Source organism: Camelus bactrianus, chromosome X, assembly GCF_048773025.1.
Source record: "Camelus bactrianus isolate YW-2024 breed Bactrian camel chromosome X, ASM4877302v1, whole genome shotgun sequence".
NCBI lineage: Eukaryota > Metazoa > Chordata > Mammalia > Artiodactyla > Camelidae > Camelus > Camelus bactrianus.
The window spans coordinates 67,297,348-67,319,695 of NC_133575.1; the positions used below are offsets into that span (position 1 = coordinate 67,297,348).

Below are 22,348 nucleotides of genomic sequence, written 5' to 3' on the forward strand. Positions count from 1 at the left end.
AAATAGACTCATAGACATAGAATACAAACTTGTGGTTGCCAAGGGGGCGGAGGGTGGGAAGGGATAGACGGGATTTCAAAATTGTAGAATAGATAAACAAGATTACACTGTATAGCACAGGGAAATATACACAAAATCTTATGGTAGCTCACAGAGAAAAAAATGTGACAATGAATATATATATGTTCATGTATAACTGAAAAATTGTGCTGAACACTGGAATTTGACACAACATTGTAAAATGATTATAAATCAACAGAAAATGTTAAAAAAAAAAAGAATCTACAAAAGTTTCCTACCACCCAGAGAATTGTATGTAAATGCTTATAAGCTTATAGCCTCATTTCCTCCACCTTTACCCTCATTTTCCACTACCACTCTAGTCAAACTGGTTCTCCAGGTCTTTCCTAATATTACCACAGAACAATCCTTCTTGACATGCAACTATTTAAATCTTACCCATCCTTCAGGGCTTGATTTTAGTTCTACCAGTTCTGCTTTTCCTACGTCAACTTATATGAATCCTTGCCTGAATTCCCAAGGTACTTCCAGACAGTTTATTTAGCTATTCCATTTGTTTCTCCAACCAGATAGCATGCCTTCTCAAGTCATAGAAAATGCCAAATGTTGTACTCCTAGTTTGTTCCCACCACACTGCCCTCACCAAATGCCAGGCTTACAACAGCCACTTAATATATCGATGTATCATACAGTAATTCAGTGATAAATAGGCAAAGATGGATTATTAGGCTTCGAAAGCAAATTATATCTGATTCAATAGCTATTCATTTATCACCCTACTTAATACTACAAACTCTATGCTTAATCTTCAAGCAAATTAGTCAGTCCATATGCTTACTATGCTAGATACTGTGGGAGATGAAAAGTAGTAGAAAACAGGATTGATCTCCTGAAGAGGTTTAAAGTCTTTCTAGGGACATGCTTGAAACAATGCGACAATAAGACTATACAGTAAGGTGCTAAATTCTGTGATATCTAATTAAAATACCATGTAACTGCTAAACACAGCATTCTGAAATCTAAAATCTGGTAGGCCTTTTTCTAAGTTTTAAATCTGAATAATTTATAAAAGAATGCTGTCATTTACCTTTTAATCTAGCAACTTTAGAAGAAATCAGAACACCAAAATCCTAACTCTTATTATATAACAGCTAGCCAATCACAAGTTTTTAATGACAGTCAAGAACTTTCAGAACCCTATCTTCACCTAACACATCCCAAAACTCAGATTAACATTATAAACAATATTAATTTTATATTGGCATGATTTAAAAAAAAACAGTACTTACCATAAGTACACCATATGACCACCAATCAGCACTCTGGGAATGACCTCTCCTATTTACTACTTCAGGAGCCATATATTCCACTGTACCACAAAATGAGTAGGCTTTCTTTTCTTGATCAACCGATTCCTTGCTGAGTCCAAAATCTGTAACAATATTACATAAAGACATATCTGAAGATCTTCAGAAAATAGAAAATACAAAAAGAAACAAAACTAAGAACTAAACCTATTCATGAGTGGCCTATGATTACCATTAAGAAAGTTCCTGTGAGACCAATAATGGAAAACAGCCTGCATTTTATAATAGTATTCTTTAAGACTATTTAAAATTGCTCAGTTAAACCTCATACTCAAAATACACGTTTTCATGTCTAACAGAATACTATGCAACAATTTTGAAAGAACAAATTAAAGCTGTCATAGTGATCTACGTTTTAAAATAGACTTAAGACATTATCATACTAAGTCAGAGAAAGACAAATATCATATGACATCACTTATATGTGGAGTCTTAAAAATGATACAAATGAACTTATTTATAAAATAGAAAGAGACTCACAGACATAGAAAACAAACTCATGGTTACCAAAGGAGAAAGGGCGAGGGAGGGATACATTAGGAATTTGGGATTAACAGATATAAACTACTATGTATAAAATAGATAAACAACAAGGTCCTAATGTATAGCACAGGGAAATACATTCAATATCTTGCAATAACCTACAATGAAAAATAATATGAAACAAATATATATATCTGTATACTGAATCACTATGCTGTACACCAGAAACACAACATTGTAAATCAACTATACTTCAATAATAATTAATTTTTAAAATTTAAAAATAAAAATAAAATAGACTAAGACAAAAAAGAGTAATTTGCACTTTTTAAAATATTAGAAAAGCAAATTTTGCTTTGGCGAGCTTCCATTTTTGTTTAAGGTCTTCAAAGAGCTAAAAGGCATCAATACATAAAATCAATTTTATTTCTATATATTAGCATTGAAAAATTGAAAGGTGAAATTTTCAAAGTACCATTTATAACATCACCAAAAAACCCCTCATGAAATCCACAGTATCCAAATATACAAAGTATCTATATGCAAGAGCTGTATGCTAAACACAAGAAACACCAATGAAAAGAATCAGAATAGATCTAAGTAAATGGAGAGACATACTGGTCATAGTTTGGAAGATTCAATACTGTTAAAGATGTCAGTTCTCCCAAAACTGATCTATGAGTCAATGAAACATTAGTGAAAATCCAAGCAAGATTTCTTTTATAAAAATCAACAATCTGAATTTAAAATGTATATAAAAAGACAAAGGTAACAGAATAGCCAAAACAATTTTGGAAAAAAAAAAATTCAAGGACTCACACTACCTGACTTCAATAATACTATAAAGCTACAGTAATCAAAACAGTGTGGTACTAGGGAAAGGTGCTTGCTCACTCGCTCTCTCTCTTTCTCTCTCTCTCTCTCTCTATACACACACACACACACACACATATATATATATAAATGCAGCAGAAGAGTGTCCAAGAATACACTGACACATACAGTCAGTTCTGCTATGATGTTTGTTTTGAAAATGCAAGTTTGTTATGTGATTCATATATTAGGAAACAATTTGAGCATAACATGAATTTCAAATTTCAGGTTGGTTTATGTACAATTTTGTCTGCAAGAAACACTAGGTGAAATACTAAAAAACTGCACCTAGTTGAATCAAGCCAAGTAGAAATACATATATGCACACACCTCAAACATCTATCAGCTATTTCAGCACATCAGGTGTGTTCAAGCCACTCCTATCCACCTGTAGTATTATAACTCCCAATTCCAGATAATCTACCTCCCACTACTTCACAATAACTTACAAACTGCAATCTTTCTGATGCCAATTCTATAAGCAAATTTCAGGATTTTTTTTCAAGGTAAAGTATCATATTTATTGTAGTATTTATATATTCTTAATCATCTAGAACATATTTAGAACAATGCCATTATTTTTCCTATCTTTCTTTAATGTGTCACCAAGTATATATTTTAGCGTTAAACTCCTAACCCCATTTTATCCATGTCTTGTATTTTTATTATGCAATTATGCATAGTACAGTGATTTTTAAGATCATATGTGTTGAATTATAACAGAACTGGCTATATATTGCCAACTGATTTCTGACAAAGGTGTAAAAGCAATTCCATGGAGAAAGGTCAGTCTTTTCAATGAATATTGCCAGAACAATAGGATAACAATATACAAAAACCCATCTTATACCATAAACAAACATTAAATCAAAATTAATCATATAACTAAATGTAAAACCTAAAACCTAAAACTGTAAGTTTCCAAGAGAAATATAGGAGAAAATCTTTGTGATCTTGAGTGAGGTAAGGATTTTTTAGATACAATAACAAAAGTATAATTCATAAAAGAAAAAAGTTGATAACTGTATTTTCTCAAAATTTTAAATGCTCTTCAAAAGATACTGTACAGAAAATGAAAAAGAAGCTACAGATTGGGAGAAAATACATTTACAAATCACATATCAGACAAACGACTTGTATTTAGAGTATGTTACAAAAAAACCCTCAAAATTCAAAAATAAGAAAACAAACAATCCAACTTTTTAAATGGGCAAAAAATCTGAACAGATACTTCTCCAAAGAAATAAATACATGAAAAGGTGCTCAATATCGTCAGTTATTAGGGAAATGCAAATTAAAACCACCAAAAGATACTTTTATATGGCTATTAGTAAAGCTAAAACAAAAAAATACTGACAAAACCAAGTAATGGCAAGGATGCAGAGTAACTGGAGCTCTCAGGCATCACTGGTGGGTATGCAAAATAGTAAAACCACTTTGGAAAACTGTTTGGAGGTTTCTCATTAAATTAAATATACACTTACCAAACGACCAACCAACCAATCCCACTACATTGGTATTTACTGAAGTGAAATAAAAATTTATGTTCACATAAAACCTATACATGAATATTTATAGCAGCTTTATTTGTCACTGTCAAAAACAGGAAACAATCTAAATGCCCCTTACTTGGAGACTGGATAATCAAATCATGGTACCATCATAAAAGGAACACTACTCAGAAATTAAAAAAATTATTGATACACACAACAATATGGATGAATATCAAGTGCACTATACTAAGTTAATAAAGCCAGGTTCAAAAGACTATAGACTGTCTTCCTCTATATTATTCTGTGGAAAAGGCAAAACCATAGGGCCAAACAGCAGCGGTTGTCAAGGGGTAAAGGGAGAAGTGACTTATAAGGGGGAAATTCTGGGGGGTGATGGAGCTATTTTATATCTTGATGTTGGCAGTGGTTATAAGACTATATGCATTTGTCAAAGCTTGCAGAACTATACACAAAAAGTTATATTTTAAAAAATAAATTTCGTATTTTGAAACTACTGCAGATTCACATGCAATTATATGAAATACTCCAGATGTCCTATTTATCTTTCAGCCAGTTTCCCCCATGGTAATATCTTCAAAACTATATTACAATATTACAACCACAATAATGACAATGATGCAGTCAAGATATGGAATAGTTCTATTATCACAAGAATTCAAAGGATGAGTTTTACTCTATGTAAATTATACCTTAATTCTATAAATAAAGACATTGTAAGTCCTGTATTTCTCTTTTAAAATAAAGTACAACATTAATACTTAATTTTAGGATCCCTTGAAATTGATTTTCTAACCATGCTGAGTATTTTCAGTTAAAAATTACTTATCCTTGTATAATAACTAAATGCATTATGATTTTCAGCATAATTTAAAAAATATTTTCAATGTGCTACTATGTTCTTTCTCTACACTTTAAGGCTTTTAAACTCTGCAATTTTATTTCAAAATTACATGTAATAAAACCTAGTTTTTGAGATTAGTCCAGCTTAATATAACATACCTTGTAGAGCAGAACATTGGCTTCTGTGGCCATTCCAGAGAGAAGGAAGAAGGGAAGAGAATTTTCTTATCCTCTGTTACCTTTAAGAGATTTACACCACTCCATAAAGGTCCTTTGCTGTACTATTTTTGACAAAACTGATTATGCTCACTCAGCATAACGCACTTGAATCCATCCAAGTTGTTGCATCTATCAAGAGTTCTTTCCTTTTTATTGCTGGGTAGTATTCCATTGTATAGATGAATCACAGTTTGTTTATCCATTCACTCTTTGAAGGACATTTGGTACATTTCCAGTCTTGGGCTATTACAAATAGAGCCGCTATGAAAATTCATGTATAGTTTTTTGTGCGTATGTAAGCTTTTATTTCTCTGAGATAAATGTTCAGGTGTGTGATTACACTATGGTTCTATTTATACAATATTCTTAAAATAACAAATTTAGAGGTCCAAAACTTGTAAGTGGTTGCCAGGAGTGAGGGAAGTGGGGGAGGGTGTGACTATAAATGGGCAGCACAGGAGAGTTCTTTTGTGATTATGGATCAGTTCTGCTTATTGATTGTGGTGACAGTATTCAAATATATATATGTGGATAAAATATTATGGAATTATACACAAAGACAAATAAAAAAATGAATACATGCAAAAGACTGGTGAAATCCAAGTAAAGTATATAGTCCAGTTAGTTTTACTGTACCAATCAATTCCCTAAATTTGATAATGTAGTGTAATTTTGTAAAATGTCACCTTGGGGAAGCTGGGTGATGGGTACACATGACCTCTTGGGACTAATTTTGAAACCTAACGTGAGTCTACAATTATTTGAAAATAAAAAGTTTTTTTAATGGTATAATAAGGATACTTTATGCCTAAGAGGCCTGTGAAAATTAGCACAGTATGTTACATACGGTAAGCCTTCAATATTGAAAATAAAGTAAAATAAAACATGTTTTTAAAAAAAAAGAATAAAATGAACCTGATTATGAAACATCTGGTTTAAAGTTTATAATTCACCATATTTCAAATGTGATAACTACTTATGATAAATCTTTCAGTTCAAACTGAAATGAAGATGATGTGTTTTTACCTAGAAAACCAAATGTCATTTCCTAGTGAATTTAGCGACTTTCCTATATAATTTTTTGGTATTACAATTAGAACATATTGTGTTATCTACCCTTTAAAGGAACTTTAGTTTACCAGAGAGATGAATAAAAGGCAAATTAAATCAAGAAAGAGGAAAAAAACAGGCTTAGACAAATATATATTAAAATTACAAAAAATATAAAACAGGCTTAAAGAGTGAGAAAATTTGCATACCTGTTAACTTGATATGTCCTATTTCATCAAGCAAAATGCTGTAAATCAAAATTCACATTCAACAACATGGGATAAAATATTTTTATATACAACATTTACATAAAAATCATCATAAATTAGGTCAATATATATTTGATATGCAGGAAAATTTTTAAATGACTAATTTAAAATCAATGAGTATCTTATGAAGATTACTTTTTATAAGTTTCATATAATTGTATAATTCATATATATTTTCACATAATATTTAAAATAAAAGACTTAATGGGGAAAAAGTAGTTATAGAACTACCGGTAACAGGGACACATAAAGAGAATATAACTTTACTTTTCTGGCTTCAGGTCTCTATATACAATTCCTAAACGGTGCAGATGATCCAAAGCAAGGGCTAGTTCTGCGAGGTAGAATTTCACGTCTTCCTCTGTAAACAGAACCTAGAATAAAATAATAATTTACTACTTGATTTTTTAATGTTGAATTTATTTAAATTTTCTTCTTTAAAAACCATTAAACAGACAAATCTAAACAAATAAAATAAAAGTAGATAGGTTTTCTTCTATATCTTCAAAACTTATTTATAAAGAGTTTTCAATAACTGTACAATATCAATTCACTAATTTACTATAATTTACTTAAATATTTATTTAGGTTATTTATAGTTTTTCAGTGTTATAAATAACTGTAATACACATACGTATTTTTGATATGCATGGAAAATGGATTTCTGAGAAATAAAACAGCAAATGCTAGGTGGTCAAGAAGAATAAATAGTCTAAGATTCTTGACATACACAACAAAATTATTTGCCAAAAGGTAAGTACAATAATTTCTACTCCCAACAGCAGCTTATGAAAGCATGTCTCACCATATCCATGATAGCACTGAATATTACCATTTAAAAGATATTTTCTAATTTGATACAAAAATGGCATCAGTTGTTTTAAATTTTGATTCTTAGGCTATACATTTTTCCATGTCTGGTCACCTTTCTACTTTTTAGTGAATTATCAGTAATATTTTTGTCTATTTTCCATTATTTACTTACTGATTATTCAATTGGTACAAGCCCTTTAAATATTAAAAATGTCAGTCTTCTATATTATTTGTAAATATTTTCCTACTTTGTATTGTTTTTTGATGTCCAGTAATTCTTAATTTTATGTAGTCAAATTTATATATAATTTCTCTATGGTTTTCCTCTATTACTTTAATGATTAAGGAGATTTCCATTCAATAGTCAACTACATATTCAGCTGCATTTTCTTTTAGGATAAACTTTTTTCCAGATTTAGCTCTATAATGTAAGCAAGATTTATCTTTCTATATGGTAGTGATGACAATTTAAAATGTTTTTTTCTGAAATATTTTACCAATTTTTCATATACTGTTTACTGAACAATCAATTTCTTTGCCATTAACTTGTGATTCTCCCTCTATTATAATAATATATGGTAATTCATATATTCCAGAATATTCATGGACTACACAATTTGTGTCTAATCTGGTGTTGAAACTATGATTTTTTGCTTATAGCAGCAGCTTTATAAAATTTTAAACAACCGGTAGGGCAATGAAAAGGTATTCTTTATTTTGAAAATGTCTTAGTTCTTTTCATTTGTTTGCTTTTCCAGGTATGCTGATGAAATCAGTCAATTTCAAACAAACAAGAATTCTATTGAGATTTTGTTTGGAATTTTGTTAAGTCTATAAATTAACTCTGGAAGAACTGGAAGCTTTATGATTACCAGCCATTCATCCCATTATATTTTTTGATATTAGCAAAATATGGCATGGCTTAAGAGTTTTGTGTGTTTGTTCCTGTGTATGTGTGTCTTTGTGTGTATTGGGGGAGTAGAGAAATTTGGGGAGGTATCATTCCCTCTAAAACTTATATGACATACAGTATAAAATTCTTCAGCATACAAAAATGTATTTTTTAACATTTTTATTGATTTATTATCATTTTACAATGTTGTGTCAAATTCCAGTGTAGAGCACAATTTTTCAGTTACACATGAATGTATATATATTCATTGTCACATTTTTTTCTCTGTGAGTTACCATAAGATCTTGTGTATATTTCCCTGTGCTATACAGTATAATCTTGTTTAACTATCACTCATATGTAGAATCTTAAAAAAAAAAAAACAAAGCATAAATACAAAACAGAAACAGACTCATAGACAGAGAATACAAACTTGTGGTTGCCAAGGGGGTGGAGGGTGGGAAGGGATAAACGGGATTTCAAAAAATGTATTTTTAGTCTTTTTCTAAGGCATAAAGAATAAACCCTTATTTTGGATGATGCAGTAGTTTTTCTGTATACATAAATGAAATATAACCACTAAAAAACTTCTTATCAATAAGCTGTCCATAGAAGTAGCCATTAAATCACTTTTTAGAAGCCTATTCAATGATAATACTAATGTACTGTCTTTTAGAAAATGCATTTAAAATGCTTGTTCTTACCTAACATTCTAGACTTAGGAATCAAAACTTACTGACTGCATCTCTGTGCTAATATGGGTTTAGATAGTCCCACATTGAGAATGGAGGTCTGAAGAGTTTAAAAGAAAATCAGAAATGACTAAAAGTAAGAATTTTTCAAACATATTCTTGACACTTCTACAATCTAACACAAGAAATCATGAATAATTGTTACACTATTGTCCCCCTATATCTTAGAACCAGCTTTTATTAAGGTCTTTTAAGGAACCACTTTGGAAAGGGGTCCTAGACAGACCCTAACACATACTGTTTTAGAGTAAACAATATACTAAGGTCACAGTCTATGTTCACATATGGCATGTTCTGCACTATAGCTAGACAGATATAAGCCTGAGACTTTAGCCACCTAAGCACTGGCTAGCATCCCCAAAGCACATGGTTCCTTTCTCACAGGAAGTTCCAGAGCTCTGGAAATCAACAGTAGCTCTCCCACACTCAACATTTTAATTCTGGAAGTGAGATGTTGAGTCACTATCACCCAATTAAAATGCTACTCCCAGACTATCACTTTAAGAAAAAATGAGGTAGACAAGGATAGGACTTAATCTGAAACAACTAAAACACAGGACAAAATATATGAAGTGAAATGAGACTTTTCAAGACACTGGACATCAGGCAACAAAGAACAGTGAATACTGAGAGATACAAACAACTCTAAAACTGTCCTAGCTTACTACCTGGAAAGAGTTTCTAAGCAGTAATGCAGAGAGTGCTAAGTCAGACAGAGCCTACAAAACGCCTGAGTTGATGAGATGGAGCTAAGAGACTGGGGAGATAAGAAGGATGGAACTCCCAAGATAGAATACAAAGGAGAGAATTACAGAGGGTGAACTGTAGAGTTATGTAGATGGTCTTCCTCAGGTATTCAGCGGAGAAATGCTCAGCACATGTGAGAGAGGAAACTATCCTGAGCCAGGAAGATAACCAATGGAAGAATTAGAGGGGCTAATCCATGGAACTCACACAGGGCCAGGAATAGTTCCTATTACCCACAAACAGAGCAGAAAACCTTATAATTCGCAGGGTGTCAGATAGAGTAGTCAGAAGGGTTTTGCTTCAGAATAGAGCAAAATCAACCCCTGATTAAATGCTGCTCTGATCCAGTTAAACAACCTGAAATAATCAAACTAGTTCCACAAATATACTAGAACAAAGCTCAATAATATTTATAGGAATAAAAAATATCTATCACCTAACAAGGTAAATTGCAGGATGTCTGCCATCCAATCAGATCCATGATTAAAAAATTGCCAATCAGAGATCTGAGGAAACTACTTAAGCCCAGGAAAAGAATAACCTTAAAGGATTAAAAAAAAATAAACCCACAGAGCTCAAAGGACCAAGATTAGTCGTATTCCCAAAAGTAAGAGTGAAACATCTGGACTCGGGGGCAAGATGGCAGAGTAGAAGGACACTCCTAGCTCACCCTCTCCCACAAATACACCAAAACTCACATCCACGGACCCACCCAGCCAACCAGAGCACCTGCTGAACTCCAACAGGACATCGAATTCTTCAAAAGACAAAGACACCATGAATCTGGTAGGAGAAAAGGAAAAAAGAAAGAAGAAAAAGCAAAACAGTGCGGGATGTTCCTGCAGGGAGGGAGCGGCAAAGGAGGACTGGTGCTCATTTGCTGAATCTCCCTCTCTCCAACTGAGAGGTCAGCGGGAAGGAGGGGGAACCTCCGAGGCTCGGATCTGTACAGAGCAGCCCTTGACCAACGGAACTAAATTAAATGGGCAGAAAAAGTCCCTGCGACACCCAGCTTAAGATGCGAGCTGGCAGCTGGGGGACTGGACAGGCTACACGAGCCAGCTGGAGGACTGGGGAGGCTGCACTGAGGCAACCCCGGGGGGATTGCAGGGTGCTGCACGCCGTGGCTGGGAGGAGATACAGAGCAGAACAACCTGAGGACCCCATAAATTATGAAAAAAAAAAAACAGCAAAGCAAACTGCTGGTGTGCCCTGGGGTGGGGGTGGGGTGCCATAGCCTTTGTCTCCTCAGACCTGCGGTGCCATTACTGGCACTTCTCAGGAGAAGAGAGGAGGGGCACAGCCACAGCCGCCATATCCTCCCGTGCAAAGCGCCTGGGCAGGGGCGGGGCAGAGACCTGAATCCTTACCTGGGGGCTCCGCAACCTCCTAGGCAGGACTGAGATTTGTTTACAGCCTGAGGCAGATAGGATCTTCCTGCCATGGTACCTCAGAAAACTTGCACCGCCAAGACAAACAAGGAGATGAGTTTTGGCAAGGAGCAGGGGCGGGGCTGTTCCGCCCACTTCACTGAGCCCGCCTACAGAGCACAAACCCAAGGCGAACCCGCAGCTGCACAGAGCAGGGGAACGATGGGTGCCAGGAGAGGGCGGGTGGCCACCTGCCTTCCTGGCAGAAACATAGCACCTGACTGCAGTGCTAGGAGGGAAGCCATCCACACACCTACCTCCCCAGAGTGCAGCATCTGGCTGCAGCATCAGAAGAGGGAGTGACCTGTCCGCCCACAATGTAAGAGCACAGCACCTGACCCAGTGTTGGAGCGATGTACGATCTGCTTGCTGACAGGCACTGGGAGCAACACAGATGAGAGGCCCCAATGGAGGGCCTCGAGAAACAGCAAGCTGAGTTCGCGAATCAGGGCGAAGACAGAAAGAGAACTCGATAAAATCATTAAGAGTGCAGAGTTTCCACGAGAACACATCCCTACATCCCTTTTTTTTTTAATCTTTTTTTAACTGTTCTATTTTCTATTACCTTTTTAATTTTTCCTGTTTAAACAATTGTATATGCTTCCAGTTTTAATCCCTTTAACATTTTTTTAAATTTATTATTATTGTTAAAAATCCACCTCATTTCATTTTTACATTGCTTGGTTTTGATTTCCTGTTATTGATTATACACAGGTTTCAAATATCTTTATGTCCTTCTCTCCTTTTTTAAGGTTTTTAAAAGACGTCTCAAATCGATTGCTAGTCTGCTTCAACTTGCTCCTCTATTATTGATTATACACCGTTTTGAAACCTTTTTTGATCCCTTTGTATAAAATTCTCTTATCTTTTTAAAAAATTAGTTCTATTTTCTATTAACATTTTTTTTATTTTTCACATTTTTTATTGAGTAATAGTCATTTTACAATGTTGTATCAAATCTAGTGCAAAGCACAATTTTTCAGTTATACATGAACATATATATATTCATTGTCACATTTCTTTTCATTATGAGATATCACAAGATCTTGTATATATTTCCCTGTGCTATAAGTATAATCTTGTTTATCTATTCTGCATTTTAAAATCCCAGTCTGTCCCTTCCCACCTCCCACCCCCTTGGCAACCACAAGTTTGTATTCTATGTCTATGAGTCTGTTTCTGTTTTATATTTGTTTTTTTGTTTTGTTTTGTTTTTGTTTTTTGTTGTTGTTTTTTAGATTCCTCATATGAATGATCTCATATGATATTTTTCTTTCCCTTTCTGGCTTACTTGACTTAGAATGACATTCTCCAGGAACATCCATGTTGCCGCAAGTGGCGTTATGTTGTTGGGTTTTGTGGCTGAATAGTATTCCACTGTATAAATATACCATTTCTTCTTCATCCAGTCATCTGTTGATGGACATCTAGGCTGTTTCCATGTCTAGGCTATTGTATATAGTGCTGCTATGAACATTGGGGTGCAGATGTCATTTTGAAGTAGGGTTCCTTCTGGACACATGCCCAGGAGTGGGATTCCTGGGTCATATGGTAAGTCTATTCCTAGTCTTCTGAGGAATCTCCATGCTGTTTTCCACAGTGGCTTTCCTTGCTTCCCTCTCCCAGTCTTGATGATTTAGATGTCTTCTTTTACAAATTTGTGTTTATTCTTTTTGTAATTCATGGCAGTTATCTCCTTTCCAGTTATGAGTTTCTCATTTTTGTAGCATCCTCCTTCCTTTCTATTTAGAGTAGATCTGTCAATATTTCTTTTAGCATGGGTTTAGTGTTGCTAAACTCTTAGTTTTTGCTTGTCTGTGAAGTTCTTTATCTCTCCTTCTATTTTAAAGGATAGCCTTGCTGGATACAGTATCCTAGGCTGCATCTTTTTTCTTTCAGGACTTAGAATATCTCTTGCCACTCCCTTCTGCCCTGGAGTGTTTGTGTAGAAAACCAGCTGAGAGCCTTATGGGGGTTCCCGTGTCACTCACCCTTTGCTTTTCTCTTGCTGCCTTTAGGATCATTTCTTTATCCTTGATTCTGGCCATCTTGATTATGATACGTCTTGGTGTGGGTCTGTTCGGGTTCTTCCTGTTTGGGACCCTCTGAACCTCCTGTACTTGGATATCTGATTCCTTTAGGTTTTGGAAGTTTTCAGTCATGATTTCTTCAAATACCTTTCAATGCCCTTTGTTCTTTCTTCCCCTTCTGGAACCCCTACTATGAGTAGATTGGCATGCTTTATATTATCCCATAGGTCCCTTATATTGTTTTCATTGTTTTTTATTTGCTTTTCTCTCAGCTGTTCTGATTGGGGGCTTTCTGTTGTCCTGTCTTCTAGGTCACTTATTCGTTCCTCTGCATTATCTAGTCGGCTTTACACAGCCTTTAGGTCAGCTCTCATCTCAGCAAATGAGTTTACTAATTCTACTTGGTTCTTCTTTATAGCTTCTATTTCATTTTTCACATACTTTATATCTCAACACTATTTCTTTTAGTTTGTTCAGCACTTTGATCACTCCTTTTTTGAAATCTTGATCTAGTAGGCCATCAATGTCTATTTCCTTGATCATGCTTTCAGGGGATTTCTCTTGATCTTTTAATTGGGAGTGGTTCCTCTGCTTCTTCATCTTGCTCATATCTCTCTGGCAATGTGGCTTAAGGAGTCTCAGTTACCTAGTTCTCCTGGAGATGTGTGCTCTTAATGACTTTATCGAGAGGTGTTTGTGTCTTTGCCCTATTTCACATAGTCAGCTTGCTGCTTCTAGAGGCCCTCTGTTGGTGCCCTCGTCTGTGCTGCTCCCAGTGGCTGTCTGCTAGCACATTGTGCCACTCCCAATACTGGGTCAGGTGCTGAGCTGTTTCCCAGTGGACGGGCGGGTCACTCCCCCTCCTGATGCTGCAGTCAGATGCTGGGCTTGGTGAGGCAGGTGGGCTGATCGTGCCCCTTCCAAGCACCACGGTCAGGTGTTGTGTTCCTGCCAGGAAGGTGGGGGGCCACCCGCCTTCTCCCGGCGCCGGTCACTCCACTGTTCTGTGCAGCTGCCCAATCCACCTCTGGTCAGAGCTCTGAAGTCGGGCACTGGGAAGACCTCAGAACGGCCCCACCCCTGCTCCGGGCCAAATCTCAGCTCCTTGTTTGTTTTGGTGGCTCGAGTTCTCTGAGGGACCAGGGCAGAAAGATCCTATCTGCCTTGGGTTGTAAACAAGCCTCAGTCCTGCCTAGGAGGTTATGGAACCCTCGGGGTGCGGATTCAGGTCTCAGCCCTGCCCCCGCCTGGTTGCTGCACACAGGAGGAGATGGCAGCTGTGGCTGCGCCCCGCCTCTCTTCTCGTGAGAAGTGCCAGTAATGGTGGCGCAGGTCAGATGAGACAAAGGCTATGGCGCCCCTCCCCCCAGGGTACACCAGCCGTGTTTCTTTTTTTTGCAATTTATGGGGGACCAATAAATTCTGCTCTGTATCCCCTCCCAGCCATGGCGCGCGGCACCCTGCATTTCTCCAGGGCTGCCTCAGTGCAGCTGCCCCAGTCCTCCGCCTGGCTCGGGCGGCCTGTCCCAGCTCCAAGCTGCCGGCTCGCGTCTTGGGCTGGGTGTCACGGGGACCCTTTGTGCCCGTTTCACTCAGTTCTGTCAGTCAAGGGGTGCTCAGGGCAGATCTGAGCCTTGGAGGCTCCCCCTCTGTCCTGCTGGCCTCTCCATTGGAGAGGTGAGACCCAGCAAACGAGTGCTAGTCCTCCTTTGCCGCTCCCTCCCTGCAGGATCAGTGTTTTGCTTTTTTTTCTTTCTTTCTTCCTCTCCTCCTAACAGATTTTTGGCATCTTTGTCTTTCGAAGAGGGTGATGTTCTGTCGGAGTTTGGCAGGTGCTCTGGTTGGCTGAGTAGATCCATAGATGTGAGTTTTGGTGTATTTGTGGGAGAGGGTGAGCTACAAGCATCCTCTACTCCGCCATCTTGCTTCTCTCTTCTTCTATTAACTTTAAAGATTTTACTTCTTAAACAATTGTATATGTCTCCAGTTTTAATCCCTTTAAAATTTTTCCTTTAAGATATTTTTTAGTATTATTTTTTAAAATCCACCTCATTTCAGTTTTATTTCTTTTAGTTTTGATCTACTGTTATTATCTATACACAAGTTTCAAATATTGTTTTTTGATCTTTTCTCTTTTTAAGGTTTTTAAAAGACATCTCAACACAACTGCTATTCTGTTTCAATTTGCTCTTCTATTATTCATTATGCACTGATTTCAAAACTTTTTTCTCCTCCCTTCTTTTAAAATTCTCTCTTTGTTTTGACTTTTATTCCTGTATAGGCTTTAGATAGATAAAAAAATAAACTCCTTAAGGAACACAATAGGTAACTGATATTCCATAAGCCACAGTGCCAGAGAGATATGAGGAAGATGAAGAAACAGAGGATCCATTCCCAATTAAAAGAGCAAGAGAAATCCCCTGAAAGCTTGATCACAGAAATAGACATGGATGGCCGACTAGATCAAGATTTCAAAAAAAAAGAGTAATCAAAGTACTGAAGGAACTAAAAGAGATATTGTTTAGAGATATAAAATATGTCAAAAATGAAAATGAAGCTATAAAGAAGAGCAAAGTAATATTGGTAAACTCATTTGCTGAGATGAGTGCTGATCTAAAGGCTTTACAAATAATGCAGAGGAACGAATAAGTGACCTAGAAGACAGGACATCAGAAAGCACCCAAGCAGAACAGCTAAGAGAAAAACAAATAAAAAACAATGAAAACAATATAAGGGACCTATGGAATAATATAAAGTGTGCCAATCTACACATAATAGGGGTTACAGAAGGGGAAGAAAGAACAAAGGAGACTGAAAATGTATTTGAAGAAATCGTGACCAAAAACTTCTCAAACCTAAAGAAGGAATAAGATATCCAAGTACAGGAGGCTCCGAGGGTCCCAAACAGGAAGAACCCGAACAGACCCACACCAAGATGTATCATAATCAGGATGGCCAGAGTCAAGGATAAAGAAATGATCCTAAAGGCAGCAAGAGAGAAATAAAGAGTGAGTTACAAAATAACCTCGAGAAGGCTCTCAGCTAATTTCTCTACACAAACATTACAGGCCAGAAGGGAATGGTAAGATATATTCAAAGCCCCAAATGAAAAAAAGATTCAGCATAGGATACTTTATCAAGGAAGGCTATCCTTTAGAATAGGAGAGATAAACAATTTCACAGAGAAGCACAAACTAGAAGAGTTTAGCAACACTAAACACATGCTAAAAGAAATACTGAAAGGTCTACTCTAAATAGAAAAGAAGCAGGATGCTACAAAAATGAGAAACCCACAACTGGAAAGGTGGTAACTACCATGAATTACAAAAAGAATAAACACAAAATTGTAAAAGAAGACATCTAAATCATAAAGAGTGGCAGAGGGAAGCAAGAAAATACAGAGTATTTTTTTTCTTTTTTAAATTTTTTGTTCTCAGTAGGATGGGTGTGAGGTTATATTGCTATGTGTTTAATACAAAAGTTATAGTAATGGGTTAATAGACTTACAAAAAAAGGTAATCACAAGCAAAAAAACTTACAAATGAGTCACAAAAACGAAATAAAACCCAAGATAATACAAAGGAATACTACCAAACCACAAAAGAAAGAAGAAAGGAACAAAGAGGAAATACCAAATCAACTGCAAAAATTTGTTCAAAATGGCAATAAACACACATCTATCATTAATTACTGTAAATGTTAATGGACTGAATGCTCCAGTCAAAAGACACACAGTGGCAGACTGGATAATAAAGCAACAACCTTCAACCAGCTGCATAAAAAAGACACACTGAGGGAGAAAGACGCATATAGATTGAGAGTGAAAATATGGAAAAGGATATTTCACGAAAATGGAAAAGCCAAAAAAGCAGGTGTTGCAGTACTGATTTCAGACAAAATAGACTTTAAAACAATGGCCATTAAGAAAGATAAAGAAGGACATTTTATAATGATTAAAGGAGTAATACAAGATGAGGATATTACACTCATTATTATATATACACCCAATATAGGAGCACCTGAATAAATAAAACAATTACTATCAGAGATAAAGGGGGAAACAAATGGGAATGCAATCATTGTCAGAGATTTTAACACCACATTAACATCACTAGACAGATCTTTCAGACAGAAAATAAACGAGGCAACAGAGAAATTAAATGATACAAAAAAAAATTAGCTTTGGTGGATATATTCAGAGCATTACACCCCGCCAAAAAAGGATACACATTCTCTTCAAGTGCACATGGAACATTTTCTAGGATTGATCATGTACTTGGGCACAAAAGAAACCTCAACAATTTTAAGAAGATAGAAATTATCTCAAGCATCTTTACTGACCACAATGCCATGAAACAGGGAATCAACAACAGAGAAACAAAGTGGAAAAAAAGGAAAGCATGGAGATTAAACAACATGCTATTAAAACACCAATGGGTCAATGAGGAAATCAAACCTGAAATTAAAAAATATCTAGAGACAAATGAAAATGAAAAGAAAACCACACAAAATTTCTGGACACAGCAAAGACAGTGCCCAGAGGGAAGTTTATAGCGATACAGGCCTTCCTCAAAAAAGAAAAACAATCTCAAATAAACAATCTAAACCACTAGCTAAAAGAATTAGAAAAATAAGAGCAACAAACCCCAAAAGGCACCAGGAGGGAAATAATAAAGATCAGGGAGGAAATAAATAAAACAGAGATTAAAAAAAAATAGAAAAAAACAATCAAACCAAAAGCTGGTTTTTTGAAAGAGTAAATAAAATCAACAAACCTCTGGACAAACTCACAAAGAAGAACAAAGAGAGAGCACAAATAAGCAAAACAAGAAAGGAAAATGGAGAAATTACAACAAACAACCTAGAAATACAGAATATCATGAGAATATTATGAAAAACTATATGGAACCAAAATGGATAACTTAGAGGAGATGGACAAGTTTCTGGAAACATACTGTCCACCAAGACTGAATCAAGAAGAAACTGACCACTTGAACAAACAGAACACTAGAAATGAAATCAAATTAGCAATAAAAAACCTCTCTACAAATAGAAGTCCAGGACCGGACGGCTTCACCAGGGAATTCTACCAAACATACAAAGAAGAACTCATACCAGTCCTTCACAAACTCTTCCACAAGATTGAAAAGGAGGGAATACTCCCAAACTCATTCTATGAAGCCACAATCACCCTGATACCAAAACCAGGCAAAGACACTACCAAAAAAGAGAATTACAGGCTAATATCACTGATGAATATAGATGTAAAAATGCTTACCAAAATATTAGCAAATAGAATCCAACAGCACATAAACAAGATTATACGTCATGATCAAGTGGGGTTCATCCCAGGGACACAAGGGTGGTTCAACATACGCAAATCTCTCAATGTAATATATCATATCAACAAGAGAAAGGACAAGAATCACATGATCATCTCAATAGATGCAGAAAAAGCATTTTATAAAATTCAACACCCATTTATGAGAAAAACTCTCACCAAAGTGGGTATAGAAGGAACATATCTCAACATCATTAAAGCTATATATGACAAAACTACAGCCAGCATAGTACTCAATGAAAACTCAAAAGCTTCCCACTAAAATCTGGGACAAGACAACGATGCCCACTATCACCACTCCTATTCAACAGAGCCTTGGAAGTCCTAGCCACAGCAATCAGGCAAGAGAGAGAAATAAAAGGGATCCAAATTAGAAAAGAAGAGGTAAAAGTGTCACAATATACCAATGAAATGATACTATATATAGAAAACCCTAAAAGGTCCACCCGAAAACTACTGGAACTAATCGAAGAATTCAGCAAGGTAGCAGGTTAAAAGATTAACATTCAAAAATCAGTTGCATTTCTTTACACTAATGATGAATCAACAGAAAAAGAAAGTAAAGAAATAATCCCCTTTAAAATAGCACCCAAAGCAATAAAATAGCTAGAAATAAATTTTGCCAAGGAGGTGAAAGACTTATACATGGAGAATTATAAAACACCGACTAAGGAAATTAAAGAAGACTTTAAAAAAAAGGAAGGATATCCCATGCTCCTGGATTGGAAAATTCAATACTGTTAAAACGGTCACACTGCCCAAGGCAATCTACTGATTTAATACAATCCCTATCAAATTACCCAGAACATATTTCACAAAACAAGAACAAATCATAATAAAATTTATATGGAACCATCAAAGTCCTAGAATTGCCAAAGCATTACTGAAGAGAAAGAAAGAGGCTGGAGGAATAACTCTCCCAGACTTCAGACAATACTACAGAGCTAAAGTCATCAAGACAGCATGGTACTGGTACAAAAACAGACATATAGACCAATGGAACAGAATAGAGAGCCCAGAAATGAACCCACAAAATTTTGGTCAGCTCATTTTCGACAAAGGAGGCAAGAATATACAATGGAATAAAGACAGTCTCTTCAGCAAATGGTGTTGGGACAACTGGACAGCAGCATGTAAAGCAATGAAGCTAGAACACTCCCTTACACCATACACAAAAATAAACTGAAAATGGATTAAAGACTTAAACATAAGACAAGATACAATAAACTTCCTAGAAGAAAACATAGTCAATACATTATCTGACATACATCTCAAAAATGTTCTCCTAGAACAGTCTACATAAGCAATAGAAATAAAAGCAAGAATAAACAAATGGGAACTAATGAAAATTACAAGCTTCTGCACAGCAAAGGAAACCATAAGTAAAACAAAACAACAACCTACGGAATGGGAGAAAATTTTTGCAAATGAAACCAACAAAGCCTTGATCTCCAGAATATATAAGCAGCTCATACGACTTAGTAAGAAAAAAGCAAACAACCTAATCCAAAAATGGGCAGAAGACCTAAACAAGCAATTCTCCAAGGAAGACATACAAATGATCAATAGGTACATGAAAAAATGCTCATTATCACTAATTATCAGAGAAATGTAAATCAAACTACCATGAGGTATCATCTCACAGCAGTCAGAATGGCCATCATTCAAAAGTCCACAAATGACAAATGCTGGAGAGGCTGTGGAAAAAAGGGAACCCTCCTTCACTGCTGGTGGGAATGCAGTTTGGTGCAGCCACTGCGGAAAACAGTATGGAGATTCCTCAAAAGACTAGGAATAGACTTACCATATGACCCAGGAATCCTGTTCCTGGGCATATATCCAGAAGGAACCCTACTTCAAAAAGACACCTGCACCCCAATGTTCATAGCAGCACTATTTACAATAGCCAGGACATGGAAACAGCCTAAATGTCCATCAACAGATGACTGGATAAAGAAGAAGTGGTATATTTACAGAATGGAATACTATTCATCCATAAAAACGACAACATAACCTCATTTGCAGCAAATGGATGAATCTGGAGAATGTCATTCTAAGTGAAGTAAGCCAGAAAGAGATAGAAAAATACCATATTTGATCGCTCATACGTGGTATCTAAAAAAAAAAAGAACATAAATACAAAACAGAAACAGACTCATAGACATAGAATACAAACTTGTTGTTGCTAAGAGGGAAGGGGGTGGGAAGGGATAGACTGGGAGTTTGAAATTTGTAGATACTGTCAGGTATATGTTGAATTGATAAACAAGATTATACTGTACAGCACAGGGAAATATATACAAGATGTTGTGGTAGCTCACAGCAAAAAAAAAAATGTGACAATGAATATATGTATGTCCATGCATAACTGAAAAATTGTGCTCTACACTGGAATTTGACACAACATTGTAAAATGACTATAACTCAATAAAAAAATGTTTTAAAAAAAGAGTGAAAAATCTTATAATTGGCAGGGTGTTGGTTAGAGTACTAAGAAGGGTCATGTTTCAGTACTGGGAAAAATCAATTCTAAATTCTGCGATGGTCCTACATAACAAAACTTAATAGCAAGATTCAAAAGGTTAGCTTTTTTCTGGCATGCAGTTAAATACTATGTATAAGAAAACAGAAGTATCTAGAGTACAAGAAAATTAAATTCATAATGCCTTCAATACAATAAAAAATTAGCATACAATTAAGTGTTATTGAAGCACAGAAGTAACCATAGACAGTACTTAACCAAATGGGTATGGTTGTGTTCCAATAAAACTTTATTTTTAAAAAACAATAGGCCATATTTGGCCTGGGAGTATAGATTCCTGACTCCTGAAGTTAAGGTTTATACTACAAACCCTAAAGCAACTACTAAAATAACACAACAAAATGTTATAGATAAAAAGCCAACCAAAGACATAAAAATGAAATTGTGAAAAATAATTAAAAATAAGGCAGAAAAAGAGGGACAAAAGACAAGGTGGGACACAAAAACCATAAATAGAAAAAGATTTAAATCCAACTATATCAATAATCATATTAAATCTAACATCCCCATTAAAAAGCATAGATTTTCAGACTGTATAAAAAGCAAGAACAATTAAATGCTACCTTAAGTACTGCACATTGAATGTAAAGACAAATAGATTAAGTACAAATATGAAAAACAATACACCAAGCTAATACTAATTAAAATAAAGCTGGAGTGACTGTATTAATATCAAGGTAGATTTTAAAGCAAAAAATATTAGCAGAGATAAAATAAGTCATTTCAAAATGAGAAAGGGTCAATTCACCAAGAGGGAATGATAATCTTAAAGGTTTATGCACTTAATAACTGAACTTTGAAGTAGATGAAGCAAAATTTGACAGAAATTCAAGTACAAATAGATAAATTCATAACTATTGTCAAAGGTTTGAATACCTGCCTCTCAAAAATTTATAGAACATGCAGACAAAAAGTTAGGAAGAATACAGTAGACAATATCACTAACAACCAACTTAAACTGATCGACATTCATAGAACCTTTCACTACTCAAAAACAGAATACACATTCTTCTCAAGTACACATGAACATACACCAAGATACACCATATTCTGAAGCATAAGACAATTTAAGTGAATTTAAGAGAATTCAAGTCATACACAGCATGCTTTTTTTTCTTATATATTTTTCCAATTTTATTGAGATGTAAATGACATATAACATTGG

The 22,348-nt window shown here is 35.4% G+C and overlaps 1 protein-coding gene across 7 annotated transcripts in view; it reads right to left on the minus strand.

Moving 5' to 3' along the window:
• Positions 1-22,348, minus strand: part of RPS6KA6 (ribosomal protein S6 kinase A6) — a 216,646-nt gene that overhangs the window by 44,189 nt on the left and 150,109 nt on the right. For all 7 annotated transcript variants that reach the window (XM_074358873.1, XM_045512667.2, XM_074358875.1 and 4 more), the window contains 3 exons: positions 6,904-7,010; positions 6,577-6,614; positions 1,311-1,453 (listed from right to left, as the gene is read on the minus strand). In XM_074358873.1, coding sequence (XP_074214974.1) covers positions 1,311-1,453; positions 6,577-6,614; positions 6,904-7,010 — 288 coding nt within the window. The remainder of the gene's footprint in view (positions 1-1,310; positions 1,454-6,576; positions 6,615-6,903; positions 7,011-22,348) is intronic.